The sequence below is a fragment of the Lutjanus erythropterus genome, chromosome 6 (assembly GCF_056507025.1).
Source record: "Lutjanus erythropterus isolate fLutEry1 chromosome 6, fLutEry1.hap2, whole genome shotgun sequence".
NCBI classification, from domain to species: Eukaryota; Metazoa; Chordata; class Actinopteri; order Lutjaniformes; family Lutjanidae; genus Lutjanus; species Lutjanus erythropterus.
Window position 1 is genome coordinate 18,373,724 of NC_139322.1, and position 21,495 is coordinate 18,395,218.

A 21,495-nucleotide genomic window follows, 5' to 3' on the forward strand; every position below is an offset into this window, starting at 1 on the left:
GCTGAATGTTGCACATCGATAGCAGCTACAAAATTCCAGTCTTTATTCTTCTCACACCATTCTAATTTCCCCAACTCAGCCAAAACCTGTGTTTTCCCTACACATTTGCAGTGTGGTAGACATTTTACCTGTGTGTGCCATGGCTTGACTGCTCTGCAGCTGCTGACTGGGTCCTCCACCAGGGGTTCCTGCAGTGCTGGCACTCACCTGACCTTGGACAAAGTTTGGGGTTGGAAAGCCCATGGGACGCTTCGGCATGCCTGCAGTCAGTATTCATTTATTTTGTTATTTTAGACACCAGAATTTAAAATTACTTTAATATTTGTAATGTCTGATGTACTTTTTTGTCTAACTAGAAACTGTGACGACCAATAACCAACCTGGGTGAACTTGGGCCCCAGGCTGTCCATGCTGGGGCATTCCCATGAATCCTTGCTGCATGTTACCCTGTTGGCCAAGGGCTGCTCTCCCTGGTGAACCAACGCCCTGGGGAAAACCCTGTGGAGTTGTAGGTCTCTGAGCCATCATGGGAGGAGTCCCCGGTGAACCCTGCTGAAAAGGAGACGAGGAGGAACCAGGGGACTTGGCGGTGAGGTTGCCCTGCTGTCCAGAAGTTGGTGGTAGAGGTGGAGGGGGTCTGGGTGGTCCTGCAACACCACCAGGGCCAGCTTGTGGGCCTTTAGGCTGGGGGGCAGCAAACTGACCAACTCCAGCCTGTTGTTGTTGCTGTAGCTGTCCCTGTCCCATCGCACTGAATACCTGCCCAGCCTGCTGGCTGCCAAACGGGTAAGGAGGCGGAGGGTGACTGGGAGTCTGAACTGAAGCAAGGGAAGGTGGGCGTTGAACCATTTGGGCTTGGGGTGGGGGTTTTCTCCAGGCAGGGCCTCCTTGGGCGGCTGATGGCTGGAGCACTCCAGGGGGCAACTGGTTCCAGCCAGGAGGCACAGCCATCTGGCCTGATGGGTTGAATGGAGGTCTGGGTCCAAGCTGGGAGAGCTGAGCCTGCTGCTGGGCCTGTTGCTGTTGATGGTGCTGTTGTTGAAGCTGCTGCAGTGCTGCGGGGTTGAGCGGTCTCCCAGCCTGCAGAGCCTGCATGTGATGGGCAGCCTGAGGAGGCATCGGGCCTGAGCCATGGGGACCGGCCTGTTGGTGCTGAAGCTGCTGTTGCTGCTGAACCGACATACCAGGCATCATTGGATCCATCACATCTGTGGGAGAGGAGGATTTCCGTTATTGTATTGTCCAATCAAGTAAGATATTCAAAATTGCAACTTGTATCTATAGACGTACAAGAAATAAAGACCTGAACCTGTCTGTGAAGATGGTCTCGGAACACGAGGATGCATCTGTCCACTGCTGCCAGGAACCATAGCCTGACCTGCCATGCCAGGCCCAGGGGGAACCATTGATGGATTAGGCATTCTTACGCCTCCTTGTGGAAATATGTACATATTCAATCATCAAAAGCTAATATCTATGGGGATGTACAACACATATAATGTAATAACAGTAAATATATATTATTACCAATTATTGCCATAATGAAATCATAGCATATGCATGAAATGAAATCAGAACTTTTCTTTTATTCAATATTTAGATTTTACATGTCTGTAACTATTGTTGTTAAAACTAATGTTACCAGTCATAACTATCACGGACAACATAATATTACATAGTAGTCTGCATATAATCAATATTACATTATAATCTGTAAATAATCTGCATATTACTCTCTTGCACCATATATCTTGTAAATGAATCAAATCAAATTTATTCTCAACTTACATTGCCTACATTTGGATAGAATAAGTTTTGTGATGCATCAGTTTTTGTTTTGTTTAATTTGTTTCAGGGGCTCCTTTCTGGTTCCACTTTGGCCTAACATCTTATCTTATTTATTATTTTCTTATGGCATCAGCTTGATGAGCAGAAGCAGCTAAAGTTCACTTCACAAACAGTTTAGCAATGTTGCTGCTGAAATAAAATTCAAAGACTGACTGAAATGGGATGTGCATTGGTTTTTTGAAATAAAACTGATAAACAGTCTCTCAAAGTGTTTAATTACACTTATTACATGGTCTCGTGTTAACAAAAGGCAAAAACGTCATCAAAGTATCATGATAGTATTATATCAAGATATAAGTGCATTGTCGCAACCCAAGTAAGCAAACTATTTGATTACTATAAGCAAATCTTTGAAACAGCATTTTTGTAGGAATAATTCTGTCCCAATCAGTTTCCACTGAACAACTACTACTTTTCAAAAAGACAAACTGCTATCCAATATTCAAGCACAGTTACAGTGTAGCTGGTATACAGAGACCATGTGTAATCAATAAAGCAATAATTCAATACCTGGACCAGGCTGACCTGGAAAGCCAACATCCATTCTCATCTGTCCAGGTGCTCCAATTGGTCCATTCACTCTGACTTCTTGTCCTCTATTTGGTCCCCCAGCCACATTGATGGCTCCTTCCCCTGAACATTAAGAGAGGGAACATCTATAACTAACATTTACTACTGGATGTCTTGTTTGCATTCTTTATTTTGAAATGCCACAGATGGAAAAAAAAAAAACACTGTCTCTTGCATCTTGTTTTAAAGCGACGGTGAGTTTTGAAGGCTGTGCACTTACCTTCTATCTGCACAGAGAGAATCCCCAGGTCTCTGAGCTGCTGCTGGTTGTTCTGGGCCAACAGTCGAAGTCGCTCAGCAGCATCCCGAGGAATGTTGAAGGTAACCCGCACACTGTTCCACGGCTCAACATGCTGTGGCTGTAGCCTCTCAGAGCCTAAAAGAGGGAGAATGGGTGGATACAAGTTGCAGGTGAAATTCTAGATACTACTGATTAAAGATGGACAAAGATGGACACACAAAACTGCAAAATAAAATAGTACACAGAAATAGGGACTTGTTTTAAATATACATTAGCACTGCTTGTGAAACCTGCGCAGCCCTTTTGACCTTTTTTTTTTTACTACAAAGAAAATACATTGGATGTAACTTAGATATTTTGACACTGGTGAACTGAATAAGAGATTTTTCAGTGTGAAATGAAAAAAGTCAACAAACAAAAGTATTTAAATCGAGTACAAATATGGAACACAAAATAAGGTATTAAAGTCATCACCACATTATCTATGTCTACATGTACATGCTTTGACATTAGTGTCATATTTTATTAATCACAGCTTCTCTGATTCAATGCTGTAAATAATTAAACATAATCCAAGAGGATAAATGCTTTTTAAAAGCTAAGTAATGTGGACAGGGTCAGCAAAAAAACATATTTAAGCCACCTAAAAAAACAAAACAGAATCAGTTTAAATATAATCTATATTTAGAGTATTTTTACCACTTTTGTGTGACTTTAGTGAATCCAAACTAACCTTTTAAAAAACAGAAGTCACAAAATAACAGAAACAAACTAATGGATCAAGACAGTAGGGGACCAGCAACTCCTGTGTTCTGCAGGCTAAAACTGTGGATTTTGCCATCAGAGGCTGGTTGCTTCGCACAGAGTGACATTCAACTTATACAACCGTTTTCTGCTAGGAAAGGCTGTCAGATATCTGCAGACTCCTGCTGGTTCTCCAAACTAAACTGGAGGCATGTAAACTGGCATTTACTGACAACTGATAAGTACTTCATACAACCCCACTTCAAAAATCCAAATTATCCCTTTAAAATATTTCAAGATAAAGAGTGGCCATCACTAGACAACTGAACTGACAGCTCCTGTTTGCTTGTCAGTATATCAGAACTTTTCAAAAATTGTCAGTACTTATACTGTTTTTTTCTAATGTGAATCAGAGTTGAACAAAATTAAACTAACCCATATCAAGCATGTTTGGTATCCCACTGAGGACAGTCTCGAGTTTTTGTGTGAAATCCTCATCCTCCATATTCCCTTGAAAGGCAACAAAAACTGTAAAATCTTCTTCCTCCCCGTTGTTTTCTTCAGTGCCATCTTGCTTGTTGACTCTCTCCTCTTCTGTTACTGTGCTTCCATGGCAACTGTCAGCATCCTCCCCTGCATCCTCCCCAACACCGGAGTCCCTGTCGGAATCATTATCAGGTTCCAGGTACTCTGTCCCCTGGGACAGCGGAGGTGGGGCACGTCGATGTGCCATCCTCCCCTCTAATTAGGAGTGGCGTCTGAACTGTTTTATGCTGAAATTGCACATGAGAGAGACAAATCACTTGTCCGTTACAGTTAACAATGACAGAGATGACAAAGTACAGTGAATATATCAGTGAATTTACATGTTTGTTGATATTTTGGTTTTGAGAAGGGCTTCATGATACTTGCTAAAATGTGAAGAACTGAGATCATGATTCTCTCACACAATTCTTATTTTTTCAGCAAAAACATTTATTGCAGTCTTAGATGCTGAAGCAGAAAATTGCATCTGAGGCACCTTGTGTCTAAATAGTGCTTTAAGTATGGGACAATGTACAATCAGCAGGTTACTATAGTGAAATAAATCCCAACAGGATGATGCAGGACCCAGATGTTTAGCGGAGGGGTCTTGAATCATTATCTGAAAAAATAAACAAACAAACAAACAAACAAAAAAACCCAGAAAATGCCTCCATACTGCCTGTCTGGTGTAATCCAAGTCTCCTAAAGGCCAAACATGTCATTCACTTGTGAGTGCACACCTTCACACCACACACACCCAGTTCAGATGGTGTGCACATGCACGTGAATGTGGCTCAGAACTAAGGTTCTACAGTTAAGATTTTGGCTAAAGACATGGTGTAAATGATGTGTTTCAAGTAAACATGGCACGTAGGGGCTTTAGGAGACTTGGATTACACCTGACGAGCAGTATGGCGGCATTTTATGGTTGGTTGGTGTTTTTTTGGTGGCTTTTTTTAACATTAATAAACAGATCACCATTCACTAAAATTGTTTAGGAAATTCTGCAACCTGTGAAACTCCAGCAGCGTTTTGTGGACCAAAAACATATACCTGATCTTCAAGTGGCTTTAGGGGGAGTGCATAATGGCTTAATTTTTATTTTTGAATGAACCATTCCTTTAAGAAAACCCCTCTATTTTTTTTATTAATATTTTTAGTTTTTAAGTTTTTGTAGTCAATCAATGATAAAACTAGGATCAGTATAAATTGCAAGCAATCAAAATGAACAACCCTATTTCTTCCCTTGTTGTTCCAACTTCCAAAAAATGTGATAATAGTTACAATGTACTATTCCTCCTTTCACTAGGGACGTTTTACAACCCACTCAAGGACCTCCGCTGGCCCTTGCACCGCAGTTTGAAAACCACTGGTACGTGTGATCAGATGCTAGATAAAATAGGTAGCTACAACTTGTCATTTATTTGTTGTTTCTTGTAAGCTTCGACTGACACAAGGTCAAACAAAATACATAGTCTTTCCTTATGTAAATCTATGTTAAGTAAATAGATGACGTTATTACAGTAACGTTAACAACACACCTGTACGTTAGTGACATCACTATTGACCGGTGATGCTGAACTTAATGCAGAAGACTCATGAAAAGATTACAAAATGGGATGTGGGTGGTTGGGAAATGTTACCAGTAGAGTGATTTTTACTGTAAAATAACATAATATTATATAATGAAATAACTTCCATAACCAGCTGTGTTAACATGATCGGCCAAGCAGCAATAACGTTAGCACGGGCCTTAGCACTAAGCTAACGCAGCGACATCAAAGTCGGCAGAGAAAACACAAATATCCCGTGTCCCATGTCACTGTGCATTTTCCCACATACATGAATATCACTTACAATTCAAACTAATACGTCTCTAACAGACTATGAAATGTATGAAATAGTACAAATTTAATACCAAGGCGGTGGCTTCTTCAGTTAGCAAACGTTAGCTCAGTTAGCGAAGTAGCACTGCAGTTAATTCATCATGAATGCATTGAAACACAACTTATTAGCTTCCAAATTCCTTAGCTTCGACTTGCCACATATCATCACCAGTACATTACGCACGAGAAAAGCAGAACCCTTACCGCATATATTCATCTGAAAAGAAGTTCAACCAGTCGACATCTGCTAGCCAGATTAGCTAACAAAACATGAATCACTAGCAAGTCAGAAACGACGTCAAGTTAGCGGGAAAAAAAACATACTGCTTCCGCTGTGTCTTCAAAATAATTGAGGAAGAAGCACCATCGTCCTTTTAGGTAATACAGAATACGGAAGTAGAAGTTAGTATTAAGTAGTCCAAAACCAAATCCAGTTACGTTTCCTCCAATCGTCAGCTTTCCAAAATCAAAGCCTTTTTCATATTTCCATTCAAAATAAATTATTTGCTTCCCTCTCCTCAAGACATGTTTCAGTTTTCTGAAATGAATTCAGTGTTTACAGTTTTCTATGGTACTTGGAGCCAAAGATTCATCTACACACTTTTGTTGCAATACCTCTGTACAATTGGTACACAGGAATCACTGCGAAGGGGTTATTTTACAATAATGACCTGCTCACTGTACATTATCCCACTTATTACACGACTACTTACGGAAAAAAAATAATTTGACACAAAATATTAATTAAAAAAATTAATAACATTTAAAAATGTTTTTATTGCTTCTGCTAAGTCCTCCAGAGTCTATGATCAGATCTGTGTCCATAGCAGCAACAAACATGTAATAATTATTAAGAATAACAAGTAATAAATAGTCAATGAATTTTTAAAGTCCAGTAATCAAAAAACCTGAAGCTCAGAGTCTGGAGAGTAAGGTCTTTTTTACAGTAGATGCATGAAATGCACTGTGTTGAACGGAAGAACAAAGGGTCAAACATTCCTCAGCTATGTGTGCAAAGACTTTATTTCTTGGGTTTGGACAGTGCTGATTTTTATTAAAATCAGATACAAATGCACATGAAATCAAACATTGGGTGTTGTGCAAATGCATACCTTAAGGCATGGTACTCTACAGTACAGGAAACAAGCATCAACAGTCATATTGCACTAGTGCCCAACAGTCAATAATAAGGTTAAGGACATGTTTTGATCAGTCAGCACTGGCCATTCTGGAATTAAATAGAACCACCTTTAGAATGCAATGCTTTACAAAAACGGTTCATTCCTGCTTCAAATATACAACCTAAAATAACTGCACAAAAAAACCCAGCTTTTTCTAAAACATGTTACAACAGTAGAAATAATGCATACAGCCCATCAGATCATCATACAAAAATAGACAGATTACATTCCATCCATCTGTAAATAATCAGATTATTCCCTTTCTAAAAACAATAAAAAACGTAAGCCACAAGTTTTAAATGACAACTGAACCATGCAACAACTAAAATTTCTTAAATTATGTATTTAAATACACTTATCCTGCCATTAGTAACGTTTAACTAGCTTGTTTAAGGAAATAAACTAAGGGTCTGGGAGTCTTACTGTAATGGCCTACTTTGTGTAAATTACGTGTGAGTCTTAACATGGTCCCAAAGAGCCAATGATTGTTTGCAACAGTTAAAACTCCAGCAACTGTACCAAACAACATCTAATCACAGTTACACACCATATAAAGAGCAGGAGAGTAAATGGTTTAGCCTCTGTGTTACGTTTAGAATAGACAAATTCAGGTGTGACAATTCAAGGCTTAATCACAAGTTTAAATATGATTACCTTCACCATTCCACATGTTTCCTGTGTATAATGGTGAAATGCAGTGGAAGAATTGAAGAGCAGAAAGGTGGCTCCAATGCACTGAGGACCATGCATGTGTAGTAAATGGTGGCTTCAAGATGTGGCATCATTATGTTGCTCATGTCTGCACATACTTGCACCAAAATTTTTTTTCCTTAACTTTCATCAGAATTCCTGATCCTATATTCAGAGTGCAATACTTTTAAATGTCCCGCCCAGTACTGCACAGGCCAAAAACTAGCTGCCACTCAACTTTGTGAACATAGCCTAATAAAAGCCATTATACTTACCCACCTTTTTCTCATATCCACTTAGTAAATGCACTCTAAACCTCTTAAGCATATTGCTTTCCTTAAGTGAAACAGGAATGCATCAGCTCTGAATTTCTGAACATACCTGGCGTCCTGCTCTGCATAATATAAGCTGCAGACTTTGACCGATGCCATTAATGGACAGACATTTTGAACACTATCTACACTGAGACTGAATGTTACTTGAGGCTGTGAGAGAGGGCACACCAACATTGGTATGTAAGATGGTGAGCAAAAAAATCTATCAAAGGATCCACATCAGATCATGGTAATCTCAGACAAAGTTGCATCTCTTTGTTGACTGTCTTTTTCTGTCAAACACCTTATAATGCCATTAACTTCTGTCTAGTGTATGAGTTGATAAGCAGCCTCCTTTACTCCCTCACTAACCATCAATCATACAGTGTTACTCTTACCACTTCTTCATTATGTGTGAGTATGAGGGGAGGACGGATACATTAGGCCATATTGGACATAGTGAGGGCAGAGGCATCAGCACTACGAGGGTCCTTCACCCCAATGATGAGGTCATTGGTTCTCCGGGTGCCCTCCACCAATGAGAGAACCTCTGTCCTTTCCACCTTGTGACCTTTGGCCTGCAGCAGCTCCATGTCTTCATCAAGAAACTCAGCTGTAGGAGAGACAGAGACAGTGGGAGAGGAGAGGATGGGAAAAAATGGACAATGAAATACATATGTCAAACTAAATAAGGCTGCTTTTACACCTGGTATTCAAATGAAATGTTTATGTGATAAAGGAAAATAACCCTGCGAGTTCAGTAGCAGCAGGTCTAGCACTCATCATAGTCCTCATATTGTATGTCTGAGGATAATCAGCCTGGATCACTACAGTAATGTATTGCTATGGACAGGGTCAGCAGCAAAATGCATTTTAGTCACTTAAAGAAAGGTCCACCCAAAAGAATATCGAATTAGAATTTAGAGTCAGAATTTAGAATTAGATTTAATTTCAGTTTGCAAATAGAAATTGGTTCATATGTATAAATCTACAAATTCTGTATTTTAACTTCTAGCTATCATACATTGTTGTTTTTATTGTTAGCTGTTTTGTTAGCAAAGCATTGTTTTAAATCTTGACACCATTGTAATTGAAGAGAAATCAAGGAAAACACACTTTATATGCATTTCCAGATGCGCATTGGACCTCTGTTGGAAATGGAGTCAAAAAGCTAATCTTCCAGCTCAACAATCACAATCTTTGAACAGACTCTTGTTATATTTGGACCAAAAATAGAAGAATCAATAGGAAAAACTCACAGTCCACCAAGAGAGTGTTGTTCTGCAGCTGTGGGTGGAGTCTTCCATACGCTAAGCTGTCACTCATATTTTTACGTGATGACAGAACATTCATCAGTACCTGTGTAAGATCAGAAAATAGAATAAGATATATTGAATAATAACACAAACATAAATTAATTGTTATGGATTACATGGGTAGAGTTATTTAATTTGATTGGACAGGAACAACCCTAAATGTATTTCAAGAAATACATACTTGTACGCCAATACAATCAACCATTTAAGTAAGTCTCCAAGTAATTAAATAACCTGTGTGATGCCACTGAGAGCTTTCTCTCCATTGGAAGATCCAACGGCTACGTATGTGCCACATAACCCCACAGCAGGCCTCACTGCTGTGGGCATCAGGAAGGACATGGGCCTCTTCCCAGGCCGGAGGCTGTTATGCTTAAGCAAAAACAAAAACCATGAGCACAAAGAGCAGCTACAAGAAATCTTTCAATAAGAAATCAATCAATAGTACAATCTATTAAACAAAGACAAAATGCAGAATTACTGGGTTAGGTGTTGAGCTCTTGGTTTTATTAGGCCAGGAGAAGTCCAGGATCTGGCTGTTCAAGAGGATTCCTGAGGGAGTCACTATCCCGCTGCCGAATGGTTTGTTTAGAGAGCTAAAACAGCCACAAGTAAAAGCATAGCTGGTATTAGTTTTCCACCAATATCAACCTATTTTTAACTGTCACTGGGGTTTGCTTAAACAAGGTGCAATAGCTGTTGAAAGCAGGACGGACCTCATGACTGACACAATGTGGTCATCTGGGCCCATGACCATGACTTGGGCAGCTGCTGCACCCTTCTCCAAGGTAAATGATGAAGTGTAATGGCCGACAGGAAACGCCTGAGAGTCATTGATCATCCGGCGGAGCAGGGAAGCCTGTGATTTACTTGGAGATGGGAACAACAGAGGGTGGGGTTAACCGAAAACACCTTACTGGCTTAGAATAAAATATATAAATCATGTATTTCAACAACATAGGAATCTCTACCTCAGCATCTTGGCAACAATGTCTTGGACTGAAGCGTCATACATGGGGTCTCCCAGCCCACTGGCCAGGGCAAGAGCTATCTTTACAGCCTGGGAGAGTAATACAAAATTAACTTTAGTAAAAATCACATGACTTACTGCACATTACACACTGCTGTATAGAGGTGAAGCAATTTGTGTACTACCTCTGCAATCCAGTGATAGGTGTTGTTCCTGGGCACCTGGCTGGTAATGTTATAGCCCTCCAAGATGTTGAGAGCAGTAACCAAGGCAACACCTGCATGTGGGGCTGGGGCCACCATCACATGATGTCCTTCAGAAAAACCAACAAATTGTATGATTGAAAATTTTCTGATTTCTTTTGTGAAATGAAATCAGTGCAGTGGTAAAATAAAATATGATAATGCAAAGACAAAAAGAAAAGGACTAAGAATGAAACTGACCAGGGCCCCGTTTCCCAGAACCTTCGTAGCGCTACGTGCGTCATAAGTTGTAAGGTTACGGGCTGTTTCCCAGGAGCTGGAGACCTTAAAATACAACTTATGATGCACATAGCGCTACGAAGGCTCTGGGAAACAGGGCCAAGAACAATGATAAAAGAAAACTACAAGAGTTAAACACAAAACTTACAAATTCAACAATAAAACATTTGTACCATATAAGCTTGGTGTGCCAAAGAAACTATTCAGGTGTAAAATACATAAATAAAACATATCTATGATTTTAAAAAAACATGAAAAATACAAAACTGACTCCAATATACAGCAGATAAGACAAATGGAACAGTGTGAGGAATAAGAAAATTTAAGCACCCAGAGTCAAGTCCATTAAATTTGCATTCTTGGGTCTGCAGCAGCTTATGTAAACAAAGATGTGCAGGTGTATACTGTTTACACGTTTAACCTTGTCACAGCGGGCATGTCTTCGGTTGTTAAGCTCATACATTCAGAATTAGAATTTACAGGAACACTAGAGGAAACTAGAGGATGTAATTTTTGGAGAGCTTGTCATGAATAGCTGGGAGCTACTGAAACCTGCATTACTGGCTTAACTTTGTATGAGGAAGCAGCTGAAGGGGAAGAAGTGTTGGAATAAATCTATTTTGTGAGAGAAGGGACTCAATGTGTTGCAGTAAAATACGCATTTGTGGTTTCAAAAATGTAGGAAATGGAGCGAATTAGCAAAGTCCCTTGTTCGGCTTCCCTCCTGAAAATTCTGGTCTCGGTTAACATTGGGGCCAGTTGAATGGTACTACTGGCACTTTAAGCCTCAGAGCATGATTATATATTTACAAGGTTTGAATGAAGATAATTTTTTCTAGATTCTGACTTTAAAAAAAAAAAAGAAAAAAAAAGACATATGAGGAGTGACGACTGTGGGGGTAAGAGGAAGTTGAGCTAAAGTAAGAGCTAAACCCGAATCAGCATGTGATGTCACCCACTCTAATTCTGAACATTAAGTCCATTCATTTGAATGGGCGAAAGATTCCTGATAAAATATTAATAACCATCCTGCAAAGTAAAAAAAGATACAGATACTAACTTGATAATGTTCTCAAATTTGCAGTTTCTATGCTTCAGGTCATGTGAGCTTTCTGCTAATGTATGGTTTCTTTCCCTAACAGCTGTAATGCAAATAATACATTACATTAAATATTTACCTTGATAGGTGATTTCTGCTGGTTGCCGTAAGACTGTGCTGTAGTTTCCAAAGTCATCCTCTGTGAGCACTCCGCCTCTTGTTTGCACCTATAAAAAATGCACAGGGAGTTTAAATTTAAAGGGAGTTTACCCCAAAATCAAAAATACATGGTTTCTCTCCCACGTGTAGTGCTGTTTATCCATCTAGATAGTTTTGGTGTGAATTGCCAAGTTTTAGAGTGATCAGCTGTAGAGATGCCTGTTCTCTCTCAAATATAATGGAACTGAATGGCAATTTGCCTGTGGTGCTCAAAGTGCCAAAAATAAATAAATAAATAAATAAATAAATAAAATCAACAGCAACATCTCTCTCTAGAACTCATGACCTGGTCACTCAAGATACAGACACTGGTGTTGAGCTTTTCAAATTTATTTTTTTGACACTTGAAGCACCACACGCCAAGTGCCAACCCAGCCTAAGATAAGAGATCTACCACAATTATTGGAAATATAAGTGGGAGAAAATGAGGAAGAAAGTGATGACATCCAGCAAAGACTTTCACCCAATAATAACAATAACAACAATCAACATCATCAGAACATTCAACATTTTGTCACCATTTGTGCGTACGCATGGTCTGAGGTAGTTCTAAATTTATTTGCAGAGTACAAACAGATTAAAGTAAGAAAATATATATTGTATGCGTGTGTTTAGATTTCATTACTCTCTTTTCACAAGGACAAGGGTACTTTAGATTAAAAGATAGAGACTAAAATTTGTAATATCTTTTTGAAAATTAAGATGCAAATGCCACAGCCTGGTGGAACACAGATTATGGTCCATTCATTTGCCATGATGCCTGCCTGCATACCACACCATCTCATGTGTAAATTATTAGATATGGGAAAATCACAAGGGTCAAGTTTCATGTAAAAAAGTTCAGTTTCCATGCAACAGTTCAGCAGACATTTGTGATCTCAACTTCTATAAACAGTTGTATTTGTAAGTTGTTTTTTTTTTCTTTCTGATTACTGTATTGTTTATACTGTATTTGGGTTTTGCCACAATGTTGCCACCAAATCCGAACAGATAGCAGTGATACTCAACTGTAGTGATTAAATTTAATCCTCAAAGGAGACATGATAACATGAGACATCAGTGGTCTGAGTAAGGCATATCTCTACATTCTATTGGTATTCAATTTGAAGTTAAGTTTTTGTTGACATGGGCCCTGATTTACTAAAATCCCAAATAAAGAGTGCTAAATTGCATGTGCATTTTAAAATATTGCACATTTGGTTGGTGTGTGTTCTGTGGGTGATCTACAAGGAATCACTGCGTAAATGACAAGAGGTACAAACACTGAATATAGTGGTATTTAAATGAGGGTTTCGCATGTGTCGCAGGTTTGGGCAACAGGGAGTTTGGACGGAAAGCAGAATAACTGCAAGCGCAGAATGAAATTGAATAGAAAAGATAATAGATAACTAAATAAACAATTGCGCAGCAGATGCAAGTCCTCTGTGGTGTGAGCACTCACGTGGGACACTTGGGCCACTGTTGCACACAGCAGGCAGCTGGTCAGAGCTGTATCTGGTCTGACAATGGCTATAAATGCCCTGGCAAGAGGGACCGAAGACGGGGTACAGACAATGGTGAGGTCTCTCAATCAAAGAGTGCACCGCTTGGAGAGGAGTGCAACAAATAAGAGGAGCGTGCTGGGGCAGACTTGCACAACCTACCTAAAAACCCCAGTTAAAAATGTGATGTTGGCAAAAACAAGGAATTAAGAAGACATAATAAAGGTCAGTATTAATTTTCTTTAGGCTACAGTGGCTGTGAATGTTCAGCTTTGTTTGGCTGCAAATAGGCTGTATTAAATGTATGTTTAATCATGGTGCTTTTCTGTATTAAGGATTGTTGAATGAAAATAAAAAATAAATGCATACCCCAAATAGTTCATGAGAAATTCATTTAAATCAGATTGTCTCCTCGTTGCCACATTAATAGCAGCCACTGCTGGGCCGATTAGCACCTTCCTTTCAAATGTATTAAATACAGATGCAGTCACACTACCCGCAAATTATTTTCAGGTTTGGTAAATTGCAGTGTGTGTGCGCTAAAATAACCTATTTACATGTTCTCCTCTCGGTATTTTCCACCCCAAGGGTAAAAACATCCCATATTGCATACTCATTACAACAAATGTACTAAATGTGCCGTCTTGCACATTTGAAAGACGCAATCCTCAGTACGCACCGTCAGTAGATCAGCTTGCACATTTGTTTGCAGGTGATATCAAGTTGTTTTTAGTTTAGCGGCTGATATTGTTTTTACGCATGCAAACCTTAGTAAATTAGGCCCATGGTCTGAAATCTATTACATGTTTATTTTGAGGTCATAATGTCTGCCAGTATGGGGTCTCACATCAAAACAATAACAAAAGACATAGTTTGATGACATTATGAAGTTGCATGGAATCATGGGAGTTGTTGCCTTCATTATTTAACAACGATCATTGTTGATGAAAATCTGACATGACAAGCAGAAATCCTGTTTTTGGACAAGGTAACATTTAGTCTTGTTAGCCGACTTCCTCCCTCACTCTGACGGCCTGCGTTTCCTCACATGCCGCTGACAGGCAAAACAAATCGCACTTCTACCTTGAATAAAATTCCAGATTTGTCTGGGTTTGAACATTGTTGGAAATATTTGGGATAATATAAGTACACAACTCAACCAAATACACAACATAGGTCTAGTTATTTGTACAGATTTTAATGCAGAAGGTTTAAATATTATAGCTTTAATAATGGTCTTGTACTGGACTACATTATATTTAGAAGTGACTGTTTTTTCCCTCGCTATTTTTATATTTACATACATGAGGGGGAAGAATATTAGATATACCTCTCAATAAAGTGCTGTAAAGCATTTGATTAACAACTCCACAACATTGTAAAAAAAAAAAAACAAAAAAAAAAAACAGCATATGCATAAAAGTACACTTTGAGATAGACCAGTTGTATTGGGACTGCATTAGACCAAACAGGTGTACCCAATTAAGCGGACACTGAGTGTATATTATGATTCATAATTAATTTTTGATCAATTTATAATTTTAACAGTAATTTTCAACAGATATAGAATAAAGTCTTCTCATCCATATTTAGAATCTCTATTTTGAACATCTTAGATAATTTAGCAGTCATTGTAACTAATAAATACCGTCTTTAAATCTTTACTTTACTGACAACTGACATAAATATTTTGTCACAATATGACAGTAATGAATTATTACCTCACCCTAGCCAAAACATAAAAAGCTGAGGTGACAGTGTAACAGGGACGGAGTGTTTGAGTGGTAAAAATGACTCCCCACGGAGACTATGCAGAATTCATGACACTTATATAATCTTATTTTAAAAAACAAACAAAAAAATAACATTCTTTCTTACTGCTGCTGCCATTTCCTGCGTTAGGTTTCCACTGTAGAACTCCGATATCCCATTAACTGCGACAGCATCCAAGATGGCTGCTAAATCATGCCGTCTGGTGAACAGGCCAGAGAGTGGAGCCTGGCCGTTGGGGAGGAACAAATCCCGAAATGCATCCGACACGTTTTGGTCCTTAACTTTAGCCAAAGCTTCAGCTAGGGAGACAGAAGAAAAGCAGAAGAGATCACACCTAACCTTCATGCGACTTCACCTCATGTTGTTGAGGAACAAAAGTGAGGACGGGCAATCGCCCTGCTCTGTTTTAATCAGAGGTGAAGTGTCATTAGTGACAATGATTTCACACAGTGATTTCTACGACATTAGACTATACTTACCTAGATCATGAGTAACATTAAATCCATTTCTGGCCACATCTGCTGCCATGGTAACCACATCCTTCCAAGGAATTCTGGAGAATATAGTATATATTCACAATCTTAACTTCTCGTTTTCAAAGAGATTCTTGTTCCAAAATGATAATCCACAATATTTTAGCATAACACTTTATCGCTATGCATGGATAATGCAAGTTAGTCCTGTAACATCATCCTCATGCCAGTTAAGGGATCAGGATTGTGATAATTACACAGCATCAGAGTAATTGCAGCCCAGCACTCTGGCTAAAAAAAACAACAACAGATTTCTTCTAGCATAGCTCGTAATACTCACTCATTTAGCCCTGAACACTGAAACAAGACACAGGCTTTGTCAGAGGTGACATAAATATTAAAGCTGCAATGATTAATCTATCAGTTGTCAACTCTTAAATTTTAATCACTGTTTCATCCGTTTGAGTTATTTTTAAGAAAAAATGAAGTCTGAGTATTTGTGGGGGGCATTTCAAGACAAAGAAGTGTCACAAAACAAAACAAACAACATAAAAGTAGGGTGTAATATCCAGAAACCAGAACTACAACTATTCATGACACTGCATGACAATAGTATTACGTAATAATTACCACACCTGCCATAGAGCTGGTGTGCCTGATGCATCCCACTGAGTGTGCCTGGTACTCCAACCAGCAGACCAGGCTGAAATGCAGCAGCAAGAACAGGATACAGACATTAACCACAGCACTAAAAAGCAACAATCTGTTTTCTGTTCTCATACTCAAATTCTCATTGTTATAAAAAGGATACACAAAAAAAAGGCTTACAGTTAGATCAAGGTTTGTCTGCAGCATCTCCTCGTGGATAGCAGATGGTGCGGTCTCTCGAAAGTCGATAACCCTCGTCTCATTCTTACGTATATCGTGCACCAACATTACTCCGCCACTAAAAATCAACCAAGAGCATAAAGTTGACTTTATATTTAAGTAATTCTAAGAACCTCAGTGGTAGGACTGTTTATGTTTCTATGACTCACCCTCCAATACCAGAAGTGTGAGGGTGAACAATTCCCAAGCAGAGGGCAGCAGTGATGGCAGCGTCAACACTGGACCCCTGCTTTCCCAGAACGTCAAAGCCAAGAGATGTACACTGGGCCACATCTGTCACCACTGCTCCTTGATTAAAGACCTTGAAAGAAATGAGAGAACAAAGCAAGGAGAGATAGATTGATAATATATGCCTTTGAGCTAACATGGGCTTGTGTGGGAGGGCACTGAGAGGAGCATATAGAGTTGCTCATGATCTCATAATCACATATAATTATCTTACAAATACAACACTATTGCAACATGGTTACAACAGTACAACTGGAGAGCACACATATGCCCCTACCTGTGGATCTCCAAAGTAGATCTGCATGATTAGAGCTACAGTGACTCCTGTGGCAAAGGTGAGACAGGCTGTGATGATGACTGTCAGTCCATCTCGCTGGCAGGCACATTCTTCTGTAAAGGGGTCTCTGGTGGTCTCACGCAGGGATGCCACATCATGGCTAGCTAGATCCGAAGCTGAGGAGGGGAGACGCTGGAGGCGAGCTGACTTCAGAAACAGATCTGGGTCTGGGACAAACATCACAAACCAAAAGGCTTAGACTGAACAGGAAAGAGCAGGACAACCACAATTGTGGTACAGCCAATATCTTCTGTTCTCTAACACCAAATTCCAAACATTTGTCAGCTTAAAGAAGAAATACAGGCAGAGGGCAGGGTGTCTGCAGATACAGCCACCACACACACTTCTAGTCAGTCATAATTAGAGCTGCACAATTAATCGCAATGTTATTGAAATCGCAATATGCCAAGTGCAATGTCCAAATCGCAAAACCACAATCAAATCATAATTTTTTTGGAAAAGCAAAAGTGTGAGAGGACAGCATCATCAGAAGGTAGTGTAGTGCTGCAGAAATGCCCTGACCTAAAAATATTGACCTTCAAATGAAAGCAAATGTTTGTTTGGTACAGACCCCATCAAATATTGCATCTTCACGAAATAACGAAAACGATAATTCTCTCTAATTATATCGCATATTGCAGTCACAATTTCAGTCAAAATTAGCCTATACATTGTTTTGAAGGAAAATGTTACACATTAAACTAGGAAAAAGGACATCTGAAGAGTCAGAGCTGTTCTTTGTTTTTCATATAATAGTGGTGTCATTTACATTTGGTTAAGTCAGAGTTATAAAATATCATAATCATTCATCTTTGCTCACTATATATTAGCCTGTCTTTTCCTCGGCTGTGCAAAACTACATTATATATACTTCTTTTTAAAATACTAAAATGTTATTATTTAATTTAATTTTAATGTAATTATTGGTTATATCACCCATGAGAATAAGGTTATTCTTTATCAGTACTGGCTGGACAAAAAACAAAATTGATATCATGCATCCCTTATATTTTGTAGTAACTGTGTCTGACCTGTATCTTGCTCACTCAGGACGTTGTCATCATCTTTGCGTGATTTCAGGGTGTTTTCCCCGGACACCATGTCGTCCTCTGGCAGCCTGGGGAAGCTGGTGATACTCATATAGTCCACCGGAGAATAGGCACTTCCCAAGGTTGTCTCCGGATTAGCATCTTTATCCGCCACACATCCACTTGGGTAGCCTGACACAATTTCAGCAGCAGGACTGTGCATGGCTCCTGTTGATCCTGAGGTTACACACTTTATTTATCTTTATCTTAAGGGTGTGAGGGAGTTAAGCCAGGGCATCCATATTCCTGGTCACACACCTGCTGCTCTCATCCACATGGAAAATCACTGCATTGGACCTTTATCGCTGTCGCTGTAGTGCTGGAGATTTTGCATGTAGCTGATGTGATCTTTAATATCCAGTTATATCACAGTTATCCTGCTGGGATTTGTAGTTCTCTTGCACCCTTCCCACAAGATCACGGCAGTTTCTTAGAGAATATATTTGATAGGCCAAGACATGGGTGTGTAGCTCCGATGATGATGCATTTTTCCAGTCATGATGTAGGCTGTTACCTGCAGAAAATAACAAACAATGCAGTTTAACTAGTTTTAGACAAGGAATTTCCTTACACAGGCATACGCGTCGTCGTATTGAACCTGCAGGATCATTCATACTAGGCAAACATTACCAACCACAAATATTGATAACACGTCTGCCTCCGTCAGTCTATGGCGCAGAAAGCGTCAACGGAATTCGTATCCAATTACAATTTAATACAAAAGCATGATTAAAAAACGTACACGGGGCCAACCGCCGGACTGCTATCCTGTGCGTGCTAGTTGCTTAATGTTAAACGTCCTGTCAGAGCTAGCTAACGCATCTTTCTGTTAGCGTTAATAATGAACAAACTGACGGTTATAAAGACCTCAAAGCGAGGCGAATGTTACTTACCGCTGTCGGAAAAATACGTGTAGTCAAAGAAGAATCATCCTCGTAGGCGTTAGTTTCTGTTTTTGAACCGGACAGGTGAGTTGTGAGGTCAGTGTAGCTCTCCGTCACCAAGACTACAAGGGGTCCTAAAAAAAATGTCGAGTTTAGAAGGGAACCCTTGATATGTGAAATTCTCGCGAGGTTTGGCCGCATTGCTTTTCATTGTGCACTTTGTGCAAACTAATTATGTTTAATAATGTGACAACACTGTAGTTCAAATCTGAGTAGTTTTAGGGATAAAAAACAGTTGGTTAGGATCGAGAAAAGAAAATGTTGGGGTTAAAGTGATGATGACTTTCGCGAGATCTTTCGCAGGTCTGGGGTTCCATTGTAGACATGACCTCCGGCGCGCTTCCACTCTTGGTGACTGTCGTGTCTAGAAGGAAACCCCAGACCCGCGAAAGATCTCGCGAGAGCGATTATTTTAACCCAAACCATGATCTTTTCCTCAGTTACACCAGGTGTCTTCTGTCCTTTAAATAAGTAAAATTTAACCACAGTGTTGTCGAATTGTATGACACAATTAGATTGTGCAACGTACACAATAAAGAAAAAACGCTTACAAATATCGCGACAGTTTCACAAATCTAGGGCTCTCGTGTAGACACATGACACCACACCGCAGTGAAGTTAGCTTCATAATACAGCTCTGAACAACCGATTAGACTTGACGGAGAAATGCACTACCTGGAATTTAAGCTCATACCTTTAAATTCATCTATGGCTGTGACCAGAAGTCGAAATTTTTGGTGAAAATTTTACGCGGAAATATTGTTAAACTACATGAATTCGCAAAGGAAACATGACCGATAGCGTCGTTTACGGCCCAATATCAGACTTACTTCACAATAGACGGCGTCAGGACCATGAAGAGTCACTATATGTCATCTCCATGAACTGATGAGAAAATCCCCTTTGCAGATCAGCTGCAAGCCATTTCCCATCCAGTATAGTTACAGCATTTAATGGCGAAACTCCCCCAGGACACATGCCCTCCGGATCGCTCTGGTGAGTGACTGGTGAAGCGGATAGACAGGTTGTAGCAGGTCTGCAGAATACCTGCTCCAATTACCAATCTTCTGTCCCTCCCATGAAATCGTACTCTTCTCTTGCACCTCCACCCATAAAACTGATCACGGTTAATTGATCTACTTCCTTTAATCCACAGACAGGTCAGGGATCAACTGCACTAGATGTTTGGTTTGTTTACACCTAATTACCCACCTGTACATCCATCATCATCTAACATGTCTTCTCATAGTTACCCTACGTTTAATGTCTCACTTTTCAAGCCTCCTGTCTAAGCTATTAAGAATCCATGTTGTGCATAGCAGCAGCCCACATTCGGGGCAAACAGTAGCCTATATTTACACTTCATTACCACACCCAGCTGTTTACCTTCCCCTTTTTTGCATGCTGTAAATTTCCACCCAGTCAGAGAGTGGTGATTCTAAACAAAGTAGGCCACATTTTACTCAGGTACTGCGCAATTTTGAGTACTGCCATATTTTCCTATTATCTTATTTTATATTTTATTTTACCTAATATTTTACCTTTTACTCCACTACATTGGCAGCTAGTTACTTTGACCACTACATAAAAGATGCATTGTTTAAGATTTAACTACCAAAATTCATGTAAACTAGTTAAAATTAGTTCCCTCTTAACCAGCAACATCATGAGAATGCTGCTTATGTGTTAATACATAATACAAGCAATGCAGATCAAATAATATAACATGACACTGACAGGTAATGAAGAATGTGGTGATATGAGTGTTTTTACATTATGGTACTGTTAATGAATACCATCAATATCAAGAGATCAGTCTGTCTTTATCTAATCCACTGGTTTTGAACCTGTGATTTTCAGGGGTGTAAGAAAACCTTTTAAAAGTCTCTCTCTCTCTCTCTCTCTCTCTCTCTCTATATATATATATATATATATATATATATATATATATATATATATATATATATATATATATATATATATAAAAGGCCTGTATCTCAGGGTTTCGTTGATTTTTGTGAAGAAAACAATAGAACTGTTATTTTTAAAGGTACAGTATACAACATTTTACTTTCATATCAACACAATATCTCTCCTACTCAAGTAGAAGTGTGTGGTGGTGTCTGTATCTACCTGTATGACCCTGTATTTTCTTATTTTCTGATTATTTTGCTTTGCTCAGCATTGGTAATTGACATCCTAGGCCGGACACTCATCAATCAACTATCTTTCTGGTGCGTTTACAAACAGTTCAGACA

At 39.3% G+C, this 21,495-nt stretch overlaps 2 protein-coding genes across 11 annotated transcripts in view; both read right to left on the bottom strand.

Annotated features, from left to right (window-relative positions):
* The window catches only part of ncoa6 (nuclear receptor coactivator 6), a 17,231-nt gene extending 11,055 nt beyond the window's left edge, over positions 1-6,176 (bottom strand). For 7 of the 10 annotated variants that reach the window (XR_014770703.1, XM_084720960.1, XM_084720961.1 and 4 more), the window contains exons 1-7: positions 6,019-6,176; positions 3,839-4,176; positions 2,639-2,794; positions 2,359-2,481; positions 1,304-1,432; positions 381-1,208; positions 129-260 (exon numbers count right to left, since the gene is read on the bottom strand). Coding sequence is in view for 9 of the 10 variants with exons in the window: in XM_084720960.1 (XP_084577086.1) it covers positions 129-260; positions 381-1,208; positions 1,304-1,432; positions 2,359-2,481; positions 2,639-2,794; positions 3,839-4,136 (1,666 nt within the window). In the remaining variant the exon portion in view is untranslated. The remainder of the gene's footprint in view (positions 1-128; positions 261-380; positions 1,209-1,303; positions 1,433-2,358; positions 2,482-2,638; positions 2,795-3,838; positions 4,177-6,018) is intronic. The other 3 variants (XM_084720959.1, XM_084720957.1, XM_084720958.1) reach the window with 3 other exon arrangements.
* Positions 6,177-7,135: 959 nt separating this feature from the next.
* On the bottom strand, positions 7,136-20,527 carry ggt7 (gamma-glutamyltransferase 7). Its single transcript, XM_084720966.1, has 17 exons — positions 20,068-20,527; positions 19,187-19,311; positions 18,237-18,807; positions 17,146-17,372; positions 16,790-16,941; positions 16,581-16,698; positions 16,388-16,455; positions 15,759-15,832; positions 15,385-15,578; positions 11,946-12,033; positions 10,471-10,598; positions 10,287-10,375; positions 10,032-10,184; positions 9,797-9,911; positions 9,550-9,687; positions 9,259-9,358; positions 7,136-8,612 (listed from the first exon to the last, which is right to left on the bottom strand). Exons 3-17 carry the CDS (start codon positions 18,454-18,456, stop codon positions 8,440-8,442), a joined length of 2,037 nt encoding a protein of 678 aa, XP_084577092.1. The 5' UTR covers positions 18,457-18,807; positions 19,187-19,311; positions 20,068-20,527; the 3' UTR covers positions 7,136-8,439.
* Between the last annotated feature and the right edge of the window lie 968 nt (positions 20,528-21,495).

What these genes read in the sequence shown, in the direction of transcription:
- ggt7 (XM_084720966.1), bottom strand. Translation starts at nt 18,456, where the DNA reads ATGCACAGTCCTGCTGCTGAAATTGTGTCAGGCTACCCAAGTGGATGT. An exon ending in GCACACCAGCTCTATGGCAG is followed by an intron (nt 15,833 to 16,387) that starts GTGTGGTAATTA and finishes TATATTCTCCAG; the next exon opens with AATTCCTTGGAAGGATGTGG. An exon ending in TAATGTTACTCATGATCTAG is followed by an intron (nt 15,579 to 15,758) that starts GTAAGTATAGTC and finishes CTGTCTCCCTAG; the next exon opens with CTGAAGCTTTGGCTAAAGTT.